We start from the raw sequence: 19,249 nt of genomic DNA on the forward strand, positions 1-19,249 counted from the left end.
GTGCTGCCAGGGGCCAGCAGAGCCCAGACGCCGGGGCTCCGGGGACGGGGGTGGCTGACGCCGGCAGGCTCTCGGCCCCGGAGAGGCGAGGCGGCGGCGCCCTGCCCGGGTCTCCAAGTCAGCGCGGGGCCCCGGGTGGAGGGACCGGGCTCCTGGGGCCCCGCCGCCGGGCTAATGCAGAGCCCAGCACTGGGGGGTGGGGCGCGCCCCGGCCCCTTCCCACAGACAGGGATCCCCGGGCCAGGGAGTCAGTGGCCTCCCCCTTTTCCCCTGTCGGCCCTGGTGTCACGCCCCGCGCGAGGACGAGGCTCCGACGGTGAGGTTCGCTCCGAGGGCTCTTGGGGGCCGGAGCCCCCGGGCTGTGTCCACCGCTGCCTTCTAGGAAGGAGCGGCAGGGCTTTCTCAACGCCCTCGTATAAAGAGGCGCCAGTACGATCGCAAGACGTTCCTTCTTTGCAATTTTGCTCCAAATGCCAGAGATTTGTAAGAAACGCGATCTGGCGGCGACACGTGTGTCTCTTCTGCTTAAGACAACGAAACAAGGATCCCACCCTCCCCCCAACGTCGATTTACGCCTCTCTGTAAAAAACAGTGAACACCCCATCTCGGGGTCTCCACTCTATGGGGGGGGGGACCGGGGTGTCCACGAAGCCTAGGGATTTCAGGCTAGAGAATGGTCACAAGTCCCCCCCCGCCCCGCAGGCTCTTAGTCCCTCTAATTCCGCCCCCCCCTTCCTCCTCTTATTTTTCTTCCTTTTACGGCTGCCTCGCGGACCCCTTCGCGGGGAGGCTGGGGCGCCGCTTGGCCGTGCAAGTGTCGGGCGAGCGCTCGCCCGTGAGCGTGAGACTGCGAGGGGTGTGCAGACGCTGCGAGCGCAACTGAAGTGTGCGTGCACGTGTCGGTGTTTGTGTGAGTGTGGGATGCGCGCACGCGCGCGCGTGTGTGTGCGGCCTCGGAATGTGCGTGCCGGCACGCCAGCGGGCGTGCGAGAGGGACTGGCAGGTGGCGTGACCGTGAGGGGAGTGCGCGACTGTGTGTGTGACGCTGTGTGAGGACGTGTGCGAGTGTGAGCGCACGTGTGTTCGAGTCCCTCGCGCTGCCGGCGCCGCGAAGCGCAGGGGGCGGGCCGGGCGGCAGGGGGCCTGCCCCGCCGGATTCCCGCATGCTAGTTCCGGGGCGGCCGGGTCTCCGGGGCTTTCTGCGCGGTCCGGAGGGTGGGGACTGGCGCGGGTAGAAAACGGGATGCCCCGGGCGCCGGGCCCGGCTTTCCGCCGCTAGGAGCCGGCCGAGGCGCAGGCCTCCGGGAGCGCTCGCGGGCAGAGGCGCGGCGGCTGCGGCTGCGGCTGCGGCGGGCTCCGCGCGCCCACCTCCCGGGGAAGGAACGGCGAGGCCGGGCCCGGACGGCGCGGGGATGGAGCGCGGGGCGCGGGCCGTGGCGTGCACGCTGCTGCTGGCCCTAGCCGCCTGCCTGGCGCCGGCCCGTGGCCAAGGTAAGCGCCTGCCCGCCCGAGTTCCGCGCACAGCCCGGCACCACCCCGGCGGCGGCGGCGGCGGCGGCGGCGGCCCGGGTCCGCGAGCGCACTTGCGGGGACCGCGGCCGGGCGGGGGCGGGGGCGGGGGCCGGGGCCGGGGCAGGGCGGCGGCCCCCGGGCGGCTCCCGCCGGGGCGCTCAGGTTGCTCCGCCCGGGGCCAGCGGGAGCAGCCCTCCTCCGCCCGCCCGCCCGCCCGGCATCCGAGCGGCCGCAAACCTGAGAAAGTAGCCCGGCCGGTTTCGGTGACAGCGCACCCCGCGGGGACCCCGTCTTTGTTCCGGCGGGACTTTGCCCCCGACCGTGTCGGGAGCCCCTGTGCAGCTGGAGCCCGGGGGCTGGGGTCCCCCCGGCCGGCGCGCAGTGGGCTGGGCGAGCGCGGAGGCTCCCGGCGGGGGGCGCGGGGCGGGGGGTCCCGACCCCCGCGGCGCTGCCCGGCGCGCCCCCCGCCACCTGCCGCGCTCCCCCGGGGAGCAGCCCCCCTCCCCGGCGAGGCGAGGCGAGGCGAGGTCCCGCGGCCACCCTCCGGGGAGCGCGTCTCCTTACAGATGCTTTACGAGCCCAGATAAGGCCGGGAGGCGGGATTGGCGCCGAGAGCCGCACCGCCGCTGGGGCGTTTTCTGGAGGGGTTTCCCTTTTCAGCCGGGGGTGGGGGGGCCGGGGGTGGGGGGGCTTTTGTGTTGCTGAATGAGGCCGCGTCTGCGCGCCCGGAGTTTTCAGGGCTCGAATGGAGGAAGTTTCTGGTAGGAAGCCCTTGAGAAAGCCTCTCAAGTTGTCAGAGGTTTACGAGTCTACAGGAACGGGCCGAGCAAAGAAAGGGAGGAAGACGTGGAGGGGGTAAAAGGGAGTAAAGGGGGAGAGAGAAGAGGAGTAGGAGCGAGCCGGGAGAGGGGACGGGAGCGGCAGGGCGGCGCGCTCCTGGGGGGCGGGGGCGGCGGCGGCGGCGGCCGGGGATGAATGGGAAGCGCGCGGAGGCGGCGGGGGCGGCGAGCTGGCTGCGGGCTTCGCGTTGCTAGGTAGCGGCCCCGAGCTGCGTGTGACCGACCACCAGACAGACAGAGCGGACGCCGCTGCCTGCGCGGGGGCTAATCTGTCTGTGCGGATGGGAGCGCTCTCCCCCCACCCCGTCCCCCCTCCTGCTCCTTCCTTCCCGTCCGACAACTTAATTGCCCTACAATGAAAATGAAACCCCTATTGTGGTAGGATTAGCCCAAGCAATAAATTGATTTCCCTGGATCACATATTGGGGTTGATGGGTGGGGACTGTAGAACCCGCCCCCCCCCACCCCCCCATCTACCGCGGAGAGAGGGGAAAGCCTGTGGATGGGCCGTGGCTTGTATTCAGATGGTTAATCTGCTTTCTTTCCTCAATTCTTAGCGTAAGCTCCTTAGAGGGAATCAACTAAGTAATTATACAGCAACTCCTAGCAGTACCCATTTCAGACTTCCTGGGAAGAAGTTTGGAAACGCCAACAAACCCCACTGGTCTTGTAAAAAAAAAAAAAAAAAAGATCTTTGGAAAGGGAGGGGAGGCAGGGGGAGACCGTTAATAATTCTTGCTTTGAACACCTTTTTTTTCTCAGTGTTGGTAACACAGAGAGAGGATTTATTATTACTGCGGAGGCTTTGCCGCCGCGCTTCGGGTGATCTACATCCTACGTCCTAAATATAGCCATAGGATTTACTATATGTTCCTGTCAGTGCCTGGCAAGGGGAAATCTTGTCCGCATTCATCTGGGATACATCTGGATTGTCCCCATAGAATGAAAACTGACATTTTCTCCCCTGGATTGGTGGTTTAGTCACCAAATAAACTGCACTCACTCTTCCGTCTTCTATAATAATATGTAATAATAATATGTGCGGTAAGAGGTGCATATCAGACACTTCTGTTTGCGGCAGGTGCTGTTTTAAGTGCTTTATACTTACTAGTCTTTATAATACCACTTTGATGGTAAGTGTTCTTACTCTCCGCATTTTACTGATGGGAAGTAATGTGCCCTGGGTCATACTGCTAGAAAATGGCAAAGCTGGGAGGCTAATCCAAGGGATTCTGAGTCCAGAGGCTATAATTTAACCGCCCTGGTAGGTGACTCGCTCCTCTATCTGCCCGTCTTTTTTCTTTTGTACTAAAAATGTCACGCTCCCTGGGTTACTACCCATGCATGAGGTTACTAAAGAAGCTGAGTGGCATTTTACAATCTTTGCCACAAAAGGTAAAAATCTACCTGCTGGGCCATAACTCTGGATATTTTTTTTTTTTTCAGAAATTCTTTTCAGGTTTCTGTCACCTGACCCCAAGTATCTATCACCTGACCCCAAGTATCCCCACTCTCAGTCTTCCTACTTGTCCCCTGGATAGCCTCAGCCTGGAAGGTTAAGGAGATTTCTAGATTCTTGTTGTATTGACTTATCCTGTTGTAAAGTGTGAGGACACTGTCCTTATTTTAGCATACGTTTTAGGTAAGATCTTCCTGCAGAGTTTGCATCATTAGAAATTGGAACCGAGCTCTGGGTATTTTATGGTTAGTCTTAAAAAAAATTATAGCATATCCATAGCTAAAATTATTTGTATTTTCTTCATATTTTGTATAATGCTTTTAAGAAAAATTGGGAGAGCCTGAACTCTGGAGTCAAGCGGTCAGGGTTCCAGCAATGACTTTACCACTTTCCAGCTGTGTCACCCTGGGGAAGTCACTAAACTTTCATGGCTCAGATTGGTTATCTGCAAAATTGATGTGATAACCGGAGAATCTGTTCCATGGCATTTTATTAAAACATAGAGATAAAAGTGCTTAACATGTAAGGCCTCTAGACAGTGATCATAAATGGCAGCAACTATTACATTGACCGACACTGAAAGTAACACTGTTTTTTTTTTTTTGCTTACTATTCATATTTCTATTTTTTTTTTTAATTTTTATTTATTTATGGTAGTCACAGAGAGAGAGAGAGAGAGAGGCAGAGACACAGGCAGAGGGAGAAGCAGGCTCCATGCACCGGGAGCCCGACGTGGGATTCGATCCCGGATCTCCAGGATCGCGCCCTGGGCCAAAGGCAGGCGCTAAACCGCTGCGCCACCCAGGGATTCCCTCTATTCATATTTCTAATTTCTAAGTGCACATAAAGAAGTCTTAGGCATTTTTCACTAATATTTCTTTGAGGAATTCCCAGATCCCAGAATATGACTGGAAGTTTTTTTGAGAGAATGGTATCGATTTAAACAAAGTTCTAGTCTGTCCTCCAATAGAAGCTTGGTTATGCCTTTCGTAGTGTCAGCTTTATGACAATTACATCTTCAGGTAAAGTTTATATATTTAAAAGGATGATGGGGGGCAGCCTGGGTGGCTCAGTGGTTTAGCGCCGCCTTCAGCCCAGGGCGTGATCCTGGAAACCCAGGATTGAGTCCCATGTCGGGCTCCCTGCATGGAGCCTGCTTCTCCCTCTGCCTGTGTCTCTGCCTCTCTCTCTCTCTCTCTCTCTGTTTCTCATGAATAAATAAATAAAATCTTAAAAAAAAAAAAAAAAAAAAAAAGGATGATGGGGCCAGTAACAAGCATGCAACATTTTGGTCCTATTACACTCTGATACTGCCCCTGCTGGTCTTATTTCACAGCAGTTGGCTTCTTTTTCTCTGCTTGAAGTTCTTCCTAGCCAGTTTTTTGTAGGGCTTTTGCTCAAACTCCTTTCAATCTTGTGCCTATTCTGTTTTAATGGAAACTTAGGCTCTTACAGATGGAGGCAATCTTAGCTATCAGCTGGTCAACTTGCATTATTTTATAGATAAGCAACTAAACCCTGGAGGAGAGGAGAGGGGATTGAAAGGAGTGAAAGGGGGGAGGTGAAGCCCTTTTCCTAAGGTCATGTGGCCAGAGGTTAGAGCTAAGATCTAAACCCCATCTCCTCTTTGTGTCTTTCTAATTGATCATTTTAAGATACACTTACTTAGAATGTCCTCAGCCTGGTTGGTTGAGGAGGCCTCTAGATTGTTTTTCTGTTGATCCTGACCTGTCATATGAGGCCAACTATGATGAAAAGATCACCTTGGCCAATCCTCTTAAAAAATTGGATAGGTCACATGTCTCAGGTTTAAGAAGAATCTCAAGTTTAAGAGGATAGGTTAATACAGCCATGTACCATGTGCTTTCAGTTTGGTCCAGAATTTATGCCATATCAGTGCTCCAATTTTCAAAGATCATACTTCTGGATCTGTTTTTCAAAATCTTGGGCCATCAAAGCACATTCCTAAGGTCTCCGGGTTTCATAGTACAGACTGCTACGTGAATAGGTTTCTAGTCTTAATTCAAAGTAATTGCTAGGTCATCGTTAATCATTGTCCATGCTGTCTAAGCAGGCACTCCAAGAACACTGACAGGTTTTATTCTACTAAATAAAAAGTGTTTAGTTAAAAAAATTTTTAATCGTCATTTAAAAATACTGATATTGAGAGCCTAGTTTCTAGGAACCCTGGCTAAAATCTCAGCAATGTTAGAAAGATTTGACATAAGCCTGAGTTTTGGGCTGTTTCTTTAACATGATCAGATTGGTTGTTGTATTGAATTATCAGAGACATTTCTTTGATGCTTCATGTGTTCTCTTGGGGTCCATGCAAATGTTTCCTAAGTGATTTTTTTTTTTTTAAATAATCTCAGCATTGTGAAATGAAGTGGGAAGAGTGAAATTTTAGAGTTACAGGATCTGGGTTTAAATCTTGACAGGGTAGTTATGCCAATTAAATGAGAAGAGTGTGAAATGTTTTCTAGGTTGTGAGGTCTCACATATAATTCAATCCATCTTTATTAATCTCTTTAAGAACTTAATTTTTTAAAAGATTTTATTTATTTATTCATGAGAGACACACAGAGGCAGAGACATAGGCAGAAGGAGACTCCTTGCGGGGAGCCTGATGCAGGACTCGATTCCAGAACCCTGGCATCACGACCTGAGCTGAAGGTGGACGCTCAACCACTGAGCCACCCAGGTGCCCCCAAGAACTTAATTTTTTTTTGAACTCAAGAAGAAGATATTATATTATCTTGATTTCCTTTTCTTCAAGATTTTATTTATTTATTCATGAGAGACACAGAGAGAGGAGACAGAGACATAGGCAGAGGGAGAAGCAGGCTCCCCCTGGGGAGTCCGATGAGGGACTCAATCCCAGGATCGCACCCTGAGCTGAAGGCAGATGCTCAACCACTGAGCCACCCAGGTATCCCATTCTTTTCTTTTCCTTTTTTTTTTTTTTCACAAGTGGTCTTTTGCATCCATGCATGCTGGTATATCATTTTAGTGGCTACAACTTTATATATTAGTCTAGACTCTTATGTTTGTAAATGACCAAAATCTAAACTGTCTGGAACCATGAAGGACATTTATTGAAAGACACAATTGAAAATATACAGCTATTAGGTTGAACCAAGTGGGATTGCTGTTTTTCTAGACAGCCAAATATTGGCAGTTTCTTTTGGCTCAATCTAATATAAAATGGGGGCTCAGCCTATGTCAGGATGATACGGTTTCTCTATCTCCTGACTCTGAGATGACTGTGTTCTCAAGTGTTATCTTTAATGTTCTAAGATGGCTGTCAGTGGCTCCTGGGCCCATATCCTTTCATGTCATGTCCATTGGGAAAGAGCAAGAGTTTTTGTCTTAATTGTTCCCAGGAAAAGTCTCAGTTGCATCTTGGGCTCTGCCTACGTCAAACTCAAATGGAGAACGAATCATTGTATCCATAGTATGAAGTGTGCCCATGGCTTAGGCTTGGATCATACGCTTGGTCCCTGAAGTCATGGACTAAGGTTGGACTGCAGAGGGAATTTGGGGTAGGGCTACCAGATGGTCAGAAGCTGGGCTGCAAAAACAACACGTATCTAGGACACCTTATCAGGTAAAACCAACTGATGTTATCTTATTTTATACATGCAGAAAGACTGACAAGGATTAGAAATTTCTCAAGAGCAGGCAGTCCTGGGATAGCTCAATGAATTGAAGGGGCAAAAGTATTGGAAATATTAAGGGAAAAGACGTGAAGCTCTGTGTTCATGTGATCACGTTGCAACTTTAAGTTTAGGAGAACAGGAGAAAGAAGGACTTCTAGAAGGTTTACTTGTGGCCTAAAAAATTCTTATTTAGGGCAGCCCTGATGACCCAGCGGTTTACCGCCGCCTTCTGCCTGGGGCCTGATCCTGGAGACCCGGGATTGAGTCCCACGTCAGGCTCCCTGCATGGAGCCTGCTTCTCCCTCTGCCTGTGTCTCTGCCTCTCTCTCTCTCTCTCTCTCTCTCTCTCTGTGTCTCTCATGAATAAATACATAAAAACTTAAAAAAAAATTCTTATTTGGAGCAGACCTTTGTGATGAACAGGAAAGTTCTGGAAAATGAGCTGAAAGAGCAGAATACAGGAGCTCTTGAGTCCATTGTATGATTTCATTTTTCCTTGAATCCTAGGCTCTATTTCCTTTCCCAACTAACTCTGCTTTCTTGTTTATATTCTTACGACTTTGTCCCTTTTCCAGGCAGGAGGCCTTGGATCTGAGAATGGGGTGAAAAGAAAAAAGAGAGGAGGCTCTGGAGACATATTAAAATGCTTCGGTGGAGGCAGAGTGCATCTTGGTGCAAATCCAAGAGTCCTTAGCATCTAACCTAAGGACTGCTCCTGTAAATGGTAGAGCAGGTGTCTTTCACACCTGCCTGGAATAATTCAGAAATGCCAACTATATGCACTCTATGCCGATGGTTATTTTGCTGGTCCTTAAGTCTGATTTCTAATAGCATGTGTCGAGAAACTAGAAACGTTGTAATTCCAAAAGTAAGATGGGTACTTCTGACTTAGGACAGGGCCAAAACACAATGCAAGGAAGTAAGTCTTTCCGAGAAGGTGTCAGGTTAGAAGGTGTCAGGTTAGACGATGTGAAGTTTCATGTCGAAAGCTCTATGCTTTTAGTCATTAGCCCTCAGGTCATGCCTGACCCCCAAGGTTATTGGGAAAAGGGAGAAATGAATGAAAGGAGGAAATGTAATTACCATTCTGTGCATTGAAAAGTTAAGCCACTGTTACCATGGATACAATGGCTTGTTTATTGTCCAGATCTTGAGATGCAAGTTTGTAAGCAATCCCAGAGGTCTCCTTTAAGTTTATGTCCTATCAGTCAATAACACCGAAGATTCTTTCTTAGTAACTTTGACAATAAGCCTTTACTCACTGATGTACTGATTGGCATTAAGTAACAACATACCTACTTTTGATGGTCCAGCAGGTGTTAAGGAAATGTGGAAAAGGGGAAGAAGACAGTAGCTACAATTCTGTTATGTTAGACTTTCTTGAATTTCCATATTGAAACATCCTGTCTTATCATGTCAGGTTTGCTTGTCACCTTGGTCCCAATTTTTGGTTTTTATCTCATTAACAAGGAGAAGCTTTTCTGAGTAAAGGCTGAAAAATCAGAATCACTTATTTCATAAGAAAATTCTCAAAGTTGAATTTAAGAATGAAGTTTTTAAAATCTGGAATCAGTGTGTCAGTCTTAGACACATTTTAATCTCACTAACGGAGAGGAGAAAATGTCAGCATGTGCTTCCACACTGGTTTAATTTTGATGTGGGGAAGGGTGCGGAGGATACTTTTTGTTGCAAGAAACCAGAAACCAAACACCCACCTCAAACCAACTTAAACAATAAGGGGTATTTATTGGCTCATGTAAGTAGAAAATTCTGAGGCAGAGTGGGGTTCAGGTGAGGTGCAGTCAGGGCTCCAGTTCTCTTTCTTTGTGTTTTTCTTGACTCTACTCTCTTCTAGGTTTCAGCTTTGTTTTCAGTCCAGCTTCCCCTATTGTTACATTATAGCTGCCAGAGCAAATGGGGCTACATGTTTTCTTGATCATATCTAGGAGCAATTCAACTGTGAGATTTTGGTTATGTTCTCAAGCATTATTTCACCACGGCTTACAGAATGCTATAATTTCTAGGGACCCTAAATAGAAGTCAGCCAGCTCTCCCAATTTGGTATATCATCAAAATCACCTAGGGAGCTTTAAAAGCAGGTGGATTCTTAGGTTAAAACCCATACTTACTAAATCGGGAGTACGGGCATCTGGTTTTACAGAGTTTCCAGTTGATTCTGACGGCCAGACAATTTTGGAACAACTGATCTAGATAGCCGTCTCATTTTTGAGTCTTGTAACTAAAGGTATACTGACATGCCACTGTAAATCCCTTCCAGTGGCAGTTAAGTATACTTGGTTAAATCCATACTTTGTTTTGTGTGAGGATATTACAAAGTAGCTACAGGAAAGGAAAACTACTCTTTCACATCTAGTACTACCTCCATTCCTGGCCATCTCCTTTCCTGGCCAACATGACAGCATCTCCCTAGGGCCACTGTTTGTGTCTTAATTATATTAAATGTGGCAGGAGAAAAACACACAAAAAACTATGTTGCCTGGTCTAATTGTACATTTATGAAACTAGGGACACCTGGGTGGCTCAGTGATTGAACGTCTGCCTTTGTCTTAGGGCGTGATCCTGGGGTCCTGGGATCCAGTCCCCAATCAGGCTCCCCATGGGGAGCCTGCTTCTCCCTCTGTCTATGTCTCTGCCTCTCTCTGCGTGTCTCTCATGAATAAATAAAAATCTTAAAAAAAAATTATGAAACTAATCTCAACCTCAGACCTGCTTCCTGGCTAGGCCATTTGCTTTCCTATTTCCTTACATCTCCTCTTTCTTCAAACTGCCAAAACCCCCTTATCTCAGATGACATTGCTTCCCCTCCTCCTCCTCCTCCTCCTCCTTCTTCTTTTAAGTTTTTATTTATTTATTTAAGAGACAGAGAGTGAGCACAGGAGAGTGGGAGGGAGACACAACTTCCCACTGAGCAGGGAGCTGGAAGCTTGGCTTCATCTCAGGCCCCTGAGATCATGACCTGAGCTGAAGGCAGATGCTTAACCGACTGAGCCACCCAGGCGCCCTGACATTGCTTCTTATAAATGTGAAAATAGAAGCAATCAGAAGAGAGCTCCACAAACCCCCATAACTCAGCCATCATCACCCACATTTATTCTGTCTATTTATCTCCCCTCCTGTTACTTTAAATGAAGTTTCCAGGCTCTTAAGTTCAAGCAGTTCATTCATGTTCTAGATTGATTTCTCTCTCATCTCTCACTAACTGCTCTCTTTGCCCCACATTCCTTTCTGTCACCCTATTTCTCTGTCCCTCTTTATGGCAAAATTCCTTCCCAGACTTGTCTACATTCACTACAATTTCCTTCCCCCAATTTTTCTCAAATCCATGCCATTCAAATTTTTGCTCCCACCTTTAAGAGATACATCTTTTGCCATGGTCACTAGTAACACCATGCTGTTAAATCCAATAATCCATTCTCAGTTGTTTTATTTAACTGGGCAACAGCATCGGACACAGTGTATCCTGCCTTCCTCCATGAAACACATAATTTGGCTTTTAAGAAATCTCATTTTCTTGATTTTCATCTTTCCTCGCTGGCCTCTGCTTGCTGTCTTTTTGATATCTCCCTCTCGTTCCTGTCCATCTTTGGAGACTACTTTTCATCTCTATCTATATACTACTTCTTTGGAAACTCATCCTGTCTCATGGCTCTCTATGTTGACAACTTCCAAATTTATGAATCTAATCCAGACCAATACCCTAAACTCCAGACTCGTATATCTAACTGCTTATTTGACATACCTGTCTGGCTGTCTAATAGTCCTCTTAGACTTATGTTCAAAACTGAACTCTGATCTTCAATAATGCCCAAACCTGCTTTCTGCTAGACTTTTCCATCTTTGTAAATGGCTGGTCCATCCTTGCTCAGATTCCAAACCTTGGACTCTGATTTGACTCCTCTTTTTCTTTTATACTTCACATCCTATCCTTCAGAAAATCCCACTGTTTTAACCTTCAAATTGTATCTGAAATCCACTTTTCACCATGTTTATTGCTACCACCCTGGTCCAAGTCACAGTCAGCTCTTAAGATTATTGCAATAGCTTCCTTACTGATCACCTCACTTCCCTTCTGTCCCTCTTCTGTCTACTCTCAGCACCTGTTTAGAACATCAGTCAGAATGTGTTACTTCTCTGCTCAAAAGCTCCAGTGGCTTCGGTCACACACAAGTTGGGTTGTCCAGAAGCGGACACTGAGATGGAGTTTGGAGTGAAAGGTGTCTATTAAGATCACTGTCTTTGAAGAGAAAGGAAGGAGCAGGAATAGCAGAGGAAGAAGTTAAACTGTGAGAAGGGGGCACCTGGGTGGCTCAATCAGTTAAGTGTCTGCCTTCAGCTCAGGTCATGATCCCAGAGCTCAGGGCTCCCTGCTCCACAGGGAGTCTGCTTCTCTCTCTGCCTATCACCCTGTTTGTGCCCTCTCTCTCTTTCTCAGATAAATAAATAAAATCTTAAAAAAACACACAATTGTGAGAAGGCCTCAGTCAACTTAGTGGGGACTCTCTGGAGCAAGAGTTGGCTGTGGGTGTTCTGTGTCAGGCTGAAATGGCCTTCTGCACGTACTGAATGTGGCCTGCCCCACAAAGGACATGACCTTGGGCAAGGTGCCCTTTTATAACTGAGGTGGACCCCAAAGGAGCTGAGTGAATGTAAAAAGTCCTTGGAGGGGACATGTGATGATCCAGTTCTAGGTCTACCATCTATTTCCATCTCGTAAAGTGAGTCCAAATCCTTACAGTGGCCTACAGTTCCCTAACCATCTGGCCTTCACATCACTTCATTGACCTCACCTCTTTCTCCTCTCTCCCATTCACAGTGCTCTAGGCATGGTGACAATTCTTGCTTCCCTCCTACCCCCACCCCCCACATAGTGAGTACTTTACAGCTTCTGTACTAGCTTTCTGTCTTCCTGAACGCTCTTGCCTCCAATTGTGCATAACTTGCTCCTTGCCTCCTAAAGGTCTTTGCTTATAGGTCACCTTCTCCGATTCTTTCCTGATTAACTCTCTTCATTGTACTTCTCACCATCTGACAAAACGTATGTAATTTATTTATTTATTTATTTATTTATTTATTTATTTATTTATTTATTTAATACTGTCCTCCCTTCTCTAATATCTCAATTTCATGAGGGCAGGGATTTTTATCTCTTGTTCATTGCTTTATTCCTAGTATCCAGAATAGGAGTAAAAAAATAAGTATAAGTTGAACAAATGAATAAATGCCATCATGAACTAACTCTAAAGCTAAGAAGGGGCATCCTCAGCTCCTCGCCATGTCCTTGGTATTGCCAGCCCTTAATTACCCCAGGCCCCTGGGGGCCCCATCAAAGACCCAATGGAGAAAAAAAATTGCTATCTCTATCAAAACAAGTGGCTTAGCAACGCTGTTTCTTTCCATTTGACTCTCTCCTTTCCTCTGCCTCGCTGACCCCAACTACTGATGATTCCCAATGCGTTTGAGAGTAGCTGATTCTGCATCAGTCTCTCTAACTTTTCTGACTTTAACTTAGACACTTGGTAACCCTGTGAGAATCCTCTGTACCTACAGAATGGGTCATTCTGCTATTTTATTAGGACAGATTTGGTACAGTAGCTTTTATACAAAGATAAGGCAAAGTTTTTAGACACTATGTGAGTGGACTGTCATTCTGTGTTTAAACAACACAAAAGAAAGCTGTCTGAGACCACAGCACAGTGAAAACAGACAAAAGGGCCTCTTTGAAGAGGGGAGTGGTTTCCCAACTCAGGGAGGCGGCATGGACTATGGTGGAAAGAACATCACACGTCAAGCCAGGACATTCATGGGTCTTGTTCCTGATGAATGAAGGAAAAATGGGCTCAACCAAAGAAGGCTCAGACTGCTGAAAAATGCCCATGGCTACTTGTCCTGTGGGCACAATCTTTCTCATTCCAGATCCCATTCTTTTGATGACTCCACATGCAACCATGACCAAATAAGTTAGAAGCAGAGGAATGGCTCAGTTACATGTGCAAATGGGTAGTGAAGTTGCAGGAATGAGCTAAAAACAATTATAAATATTTTGGAGTGCTTACCTATCTGACATTGTCCTAAATTTTTTACAGGCATTAATTTATCTACTTCTTCATTAACAATCTGAATTTATGGATAAAAGACCAAGGCAAAGACAGGTGTGATGATTTGCCTAAAACCATCAAATTACTAAGTGGTGGAACTAAGATTTGAACCCTTATTCTTACATATTGTCACTGTGGATAAGTAGGAGCAAGTGGCAGATAGTGCCTCTGTACACATTTAATAATTCATATTATGTTAAGATGACTTCATTTCAGATGCTGGTACCTTTGCTACTCTGGCAGTCATTCATTCAATACATGCTGATCAAGACCTTATGCTCCAGGTGTGATGTAATTAGTTATATTAAAGGAAAGAGAGGGGTACCTGGGTGTCTCGGTCACTTAAGTGTCTGATTCTTGATTTTGGCTTAGGTCATGATCTCAGGGTCATGAGACTGAGCCCCATGTGGGGTTCTGCACTGGACATGCAGCCTGCTTAAGATTCTTGCTCTCTCTCTCCCTCTGCGCCTGCCTCCTGCTCACTCTTTCTCTCTTAAAAATATATGGAGAGATTCCTATGAGAGAGGCCTGTCCAAAGGATCTTACTGTTCAGAAGAGTACTTTTCTATTTTAACCTACTTTTCCCTCTATACTCTTTAGGTACCCAGTGATTCTTACCTGCTGGTTTCCTGCTCTGCTACCATTCCCTATCTGGCAATATTCTCTTCTCTATAATTACTTGCCTTTTAACTCAAAAGATGACACCCAATTAGAGAGTTCTATTCTAACTTCTTTTTAGGGATGGCAGTGAAGTACAGATTTTTAAAAGTTATTTTTTAGTATGTAAGGAAAAATTCTTACTAAGTTCTCTTATTCAAAATCCTCGGAGAAAGTAATGAACAACCAATGAGAATGGAGTCTCTTTATATCTGAGGAGGCTGCTCATGTAGAGATGCAGAAGGGCTAGAGGTGCTGAAAGTCTCTTGGCCCCCAAGCATCTCTCACCCTGGCCAAGGTGTCTGCTTTGTCACCATTAAGACCAGTCCTTTAGAGTAAGACATTGTTTCTCCCCAAAACTCTGTTTAAAATGTAGAAATGTTTATTCCTGTAATGATAAAGGACTTAATTGAGATAGCAATGCACAGTAAAAGTTTGCTAGAGCAAGGTTCAGTGAGAACAAGACTCAAAGCTGGTATGTTTTGAGGGGGGACCAAAGAAGGGAAGAAGCTGCCAGAAGATGAGAGATAGTCTTGAAAGGGAGTCAACTTCATCTCTTCATTGGGTTGCCTAAATCAGCTTTTCTAGAATAACAATGTATTCTTGCTTGTGCCTTTTCTTAGGATGATTTTATGGGCAATTTTTGCTGTGAATCTGTCATGGACTTCAAAAATAGAACTTCTTACCTCCTATGATGGCTCTCCTTTCTCAAGTTAGCTCTAGTTGAAGTAGGATTGTTAGAAAAAAAAGGAGGGGTTGACCCTAAAAGCCACCAAACTGTAAGATTCTCTCAGCATTGGATTCATCAGTGCTGGGTAAAATGGAGAGGAGGCTTTGGGTCTAATGTATATGGTAGTTATACTTCTTCTAGACCATAATGATGACTACTGATAGGAAATTCTAGTTTTGTTCTTGGTATGTAATTAATAAAAGGATTTGGCAAATGAATAAGGTAAAATACACATATTTTCTCAAGTCAATTGCTAAATGGTTAATTTTTATGTACCAAAACTGAATTTTTTTCTAGTTCACTTCTGCCATAAACATTTACCTCTTCCCTAATATTTAGTGCAGTGAGGTGTTGAAAGAATTTGCAAAGTAATCATTGGAAGCTGAGATCCTAGTGAAAAACAAAATGCATGGTTTAAAAATTGAACGTAACCCCTGGAAGAGAGTGAAAGTTAGATGATTCTCGCTGTAAATAATTAAACCCAGCAGTGCAGACAAGAGAAACCCATGGGGCTTGAGCTAAGCAGGGTGCATCTTGTATTGAGCACTTTCACTTCCTTGGAAGGGAAAATCAAAGAGCTCTTTAATAGTTGTTGCTGATTGTGAATATGTGCAACAAAATCCTACTGTGATCCATATTTGTTTTTCAAACACTTTACAGTGATGGAAGGGATGAGAAAGTGAGGGAAGGGGAACAATGTTCTATGAAAGCCCTCACACTCTTTTTCTTTAGCAAGGCCATGCGTGATTTGTCACAGTGACCTGGGACTTTGGTCCCCCCCAGAGCCCTCTTGCACTATGAGTGCATTGGCAGATCAAAGACAGTTGGCTTTTTTTTCCCCCCAGAGAAGCCATGGATCTAACTAATTGAGAACTCGATAGCCACGAGACATGTGTGTGGGATGTATTTTTTCTAATCTTCTCTAACAGTGTTGGTTTTCTTAGACTCCTCCCTTTTTATTGAGGTGGGGGGGAGCAAGTGGTTGATGTGAATTTTTCTTTTTTTTTTCTTTCTGATCTTTTTTCTATCTGTAAACAAGGGAGTAAGGTTTCACACATTTCACAGAAGAGGGCTTGAGTATTGGCATTATGAAGTGCTTTGTTTTATTTTACTTCAAAAGTTAACATTTTAAGTAACATTTAAGTTACTTAAAAAGGCTGAAACAGACTTTGTGTAGCATACAGTTCAATCAATTTTAATACATGTATGTATTTGTGTAACCACCACCACAATCAAGATCAGAACAGCTCAGTAGTACCATGTCCCCCTCTCCATTCCCTCACAGTTTCTTTGTAGTCACACCTTCCAAATAAGTTTTGAAGTTATCTTTTTGAAAACTCACTTTCTCATATGAAAGTCTCAATTGCCTTTGATTTGTTCATTTTTATTCAAAGAGGGATCCTAGTTCATTTTTGAAGTAACTCAAAATGACATGGATGGTAAGGTCGCAAGGCTGCTTTTTCTTAATTATAAAAGAGGAAAAAACTGGAAAGATGGCAGCTCTTTCAGTATAAGCTATATAAGGGAAAAAAAACAAACTTGGCTTGTTGCTAGATTGGAATCTGCAAAGAAAACATGCTCAAAAAATCTCCCTTGATGAGGGGGACGGAGGTTTATTTTTTATTTAACAATTTACCCCTTGACACCTGGGAAATGATTAGTTGATGTTTTCAAAGAAGATTAAGTCAGTGTGGTTAATTAACTGTGGTAATCAGGTGACTTAAATCAATTAACTCCTTGTTAACAATTTCCATCAATTTTGTAAATAAATGACTAAATCAGTAAATTGTGCTCTTGAGATTAAAGGCTATTTCCTGATTTATTTTATTGATGACAAATTAGAGATTTTCTCCTTTTCATCTTGTTTCCTCCCTGCCAACCTTACTTTTACAAATGAGAACTCTCAAGGTAGTATAGTTTGAGAGGAGCACACCAGGGTAACTTTTAATATATGGCTTTAAAGAAAAGTCAGACTGAAGGACAGACACCTTTGCTCCCTCATCTTAGCAGATTTTGAAAGAATCATTTAGGGAAATGGAACTTAAAAAGTGTGTACATAATAACATTAAGGGAGAATGCGAATAGCAAATAATCAAACTCACTTTAGGATAAGCTCTTACTTTTAAGTTCCTTAATATTTTATTTTCTTTCCTTTTTCTTTATTTCTTTTTTTAAGATTTTATTTTTTTATTCATGAGAGACAGAGAGAGAGGGAGTGAGAGCGAGAGAGAGCGAGAGAGAGAGAGAGGAAGAGACATAGGCAGAAGGAGAAGGAGGCTCCCTGTGGCGAGCTCGATGTGGGACTTGATCCCAGGACTCCGGGATCATGACCTGAGCCAAAGGCAGATGTTCAACCACTGAGCCACCCTGGTGTCCCTTTCTTTCCTTTTTCTAAGTTAAAACTAAATGATAGATATAATATGAAACAGAATTTGGCTTTTAGCTAGAAGGAACCGATAACGGATATCTATGCTCTATTTAAAGGAAATTTATAAAAATCTTGGTACTTATTGATTGTACTAGTCTGTAAAGGTTGATTGCAGTTCTAAAATATCATAGAAATATACAACTGAATGTTTTTAGAATCTTTACAATTGAAAATTCTCTTCTCCACGTACATGATTTTGTTGTCTTGGACAACGAAACAGCTGAAACATTAAAAAATGATCCCCCAACCCCTTAAATATGCCATTGCATTTTCTGAGAGGCATTGAATATTCTGGGGATTTGCATTGTAGGATAGATGATTTAAGCTTGTTTAGGATTGCTTCAAAAAGGAATATTTGGCATCTTGAATAACTTCTGAGGAATTAGCACATATTTGCAAAGATTCTGTGCTAAAATCACCCACATTTTATAAAGAGAAGATTCTTAGAATTTCCTTGAAGGTACAGAATGTGGCCTAAATGGTGGGAATGAACTGAAGCCCGTGACATAAACTTAAATCTCTGTCTGCTTAGTAAAACTTTGGGCTTTTCCTACTACTATAGAAGCTTTTTGGTCATGCCCCCAGTACCCCTTCCCCATCAGCCCAAGGATCTCAAGGAAAAACGCTGGACACTGTTAACTTGTGGCCACATCCTTTCTGGGGCTGGGACATTGCCTGATGTTGGAATTTGGAGATTTAGGTCGGTTACTTTCCAGATGTGTACCCCTGGGCCATTTGATCTCTCTGAGCTTCAGTTTCCTTGGACTATAAAATGGGTGTTAGTAATTTCTACCCCTGCAGGCCCCTGAGAATATTTAAAGGACATTTTTAACATGTAAGGTCTTGGCACTTGGTAAGCATTCAGGAAACATTTGGCCCCACAGGGAACCTCGTGTGAAATCATTCATAGTTGACCAGCTCTTGGTTAGGTCATGCAGCAGAACAGCCATCATGCTGTGGTCTTTTGAAATAAAGGAGTCACTTGTCAAATAGTCTATCCATAGAACTTGCTGGGGAAAAATATAGCTTTTATTTTATTTTATTTTTTAAGGGGGTGAAACTATCAAACAAGGAAGCATTAGAAGATAGGCCCTATAACCTGCCTCTCTACCCCAAGAACCTTTGGTTCTTTACTTCTCAGGTCTTGAAAGCACAAAGCTAAAATGTCATATTGCAGAAAATTTCAAACTCTGAATGAATCCAATACTTCCATTTCATATGTTCTGTGTATGTTTCCTGCAAACCTGGTCTCATGCAGGATTTACTGATAAGGTCTTATTATTTTGAGAATAAAAATGATGGAACCAAGAGGCTAAGTAGAGTCAGGTGTGTCCTCTGGTCAAGGAGAAGGATTTCTAGGGGGAAGAGTATATCTGAAGGTGAACACTTGGCTCGTGATGTTTTGGGCAGAATGTGTAAGGATCACAATCAATGATGTATTATTTCTTTTATAATAGTTTTTACTGCATGAAACTAGAACAAGGTCAGTGAGAAGTTCAAGGGAGTGAGAAAGCTGTTAGTCCATTCAGATTTGATTAATAATCAGTGAATATTATCATTAATATATTTAGTCCTATACAGATTTATTGAGATCCTATTGGACCTAGAAGTGGAGTCACAGATGGGAGAAAGCATGTAAATAAACAATTGTGCTAAATGGCAGTGAGAGGTGCTATAGTAGAAGTTTGGGAGCACAGGAAAGGAGCAATGAAGTCAAGTAGGCCTGAGGGTGCCGAGAGCCAAGGAGGACCACGAAGATTACTATTTGAGCTGGGTCTTCAGGAGGGTGTGTCAGCAAGAGATGGAGTTGAAAGAGTGGAGTCTGATGAGACTGTGGAGGACTTTGTAT

The 19,249-nt window shown here is 44.9% G+C and overlaps 1 protein-coding gene across 1 annotated transcript in view; it reads left to right on the forward strand.

Annotated features, from left to right (window-relative positions):
* The first annotated feature begins 1,370 nt into the window (after positions 1-1,370).
* LRP2 (LDL receptor related protein 2) overlaps positions 1,371-19,249 on the forward strand; it is a 196,433-nt gene continuing 178,554 nt past the window's right edge. Inside the window, exon 1 of the mRNA XM_077883566.1 lies at positions 1,371-1,491. Coding sequence (XP_077739692.1) covers positions 1,413-1,491 — 79 coding nt within the window. The 5' untranslated portion in view covers positions 1,371-1,412. The remainder of the gene's footprint in view (positions 1,492-19,249) is intronic.

The sequence above is a fragment of the Canis aureus genome, chromosome 34, assembly GCF_053574225.1.
Source record: "Canis aureus isolate CA01 chromosome 34, VMU_Caureus_v.1.0, whole genome shotgun sequence".
Classification (NCBI taxonomy): Eukaryota; Metazoa; Chordata; class Mammalia; order Carnivora; family Canidae; genus Canis; species Canis aureus.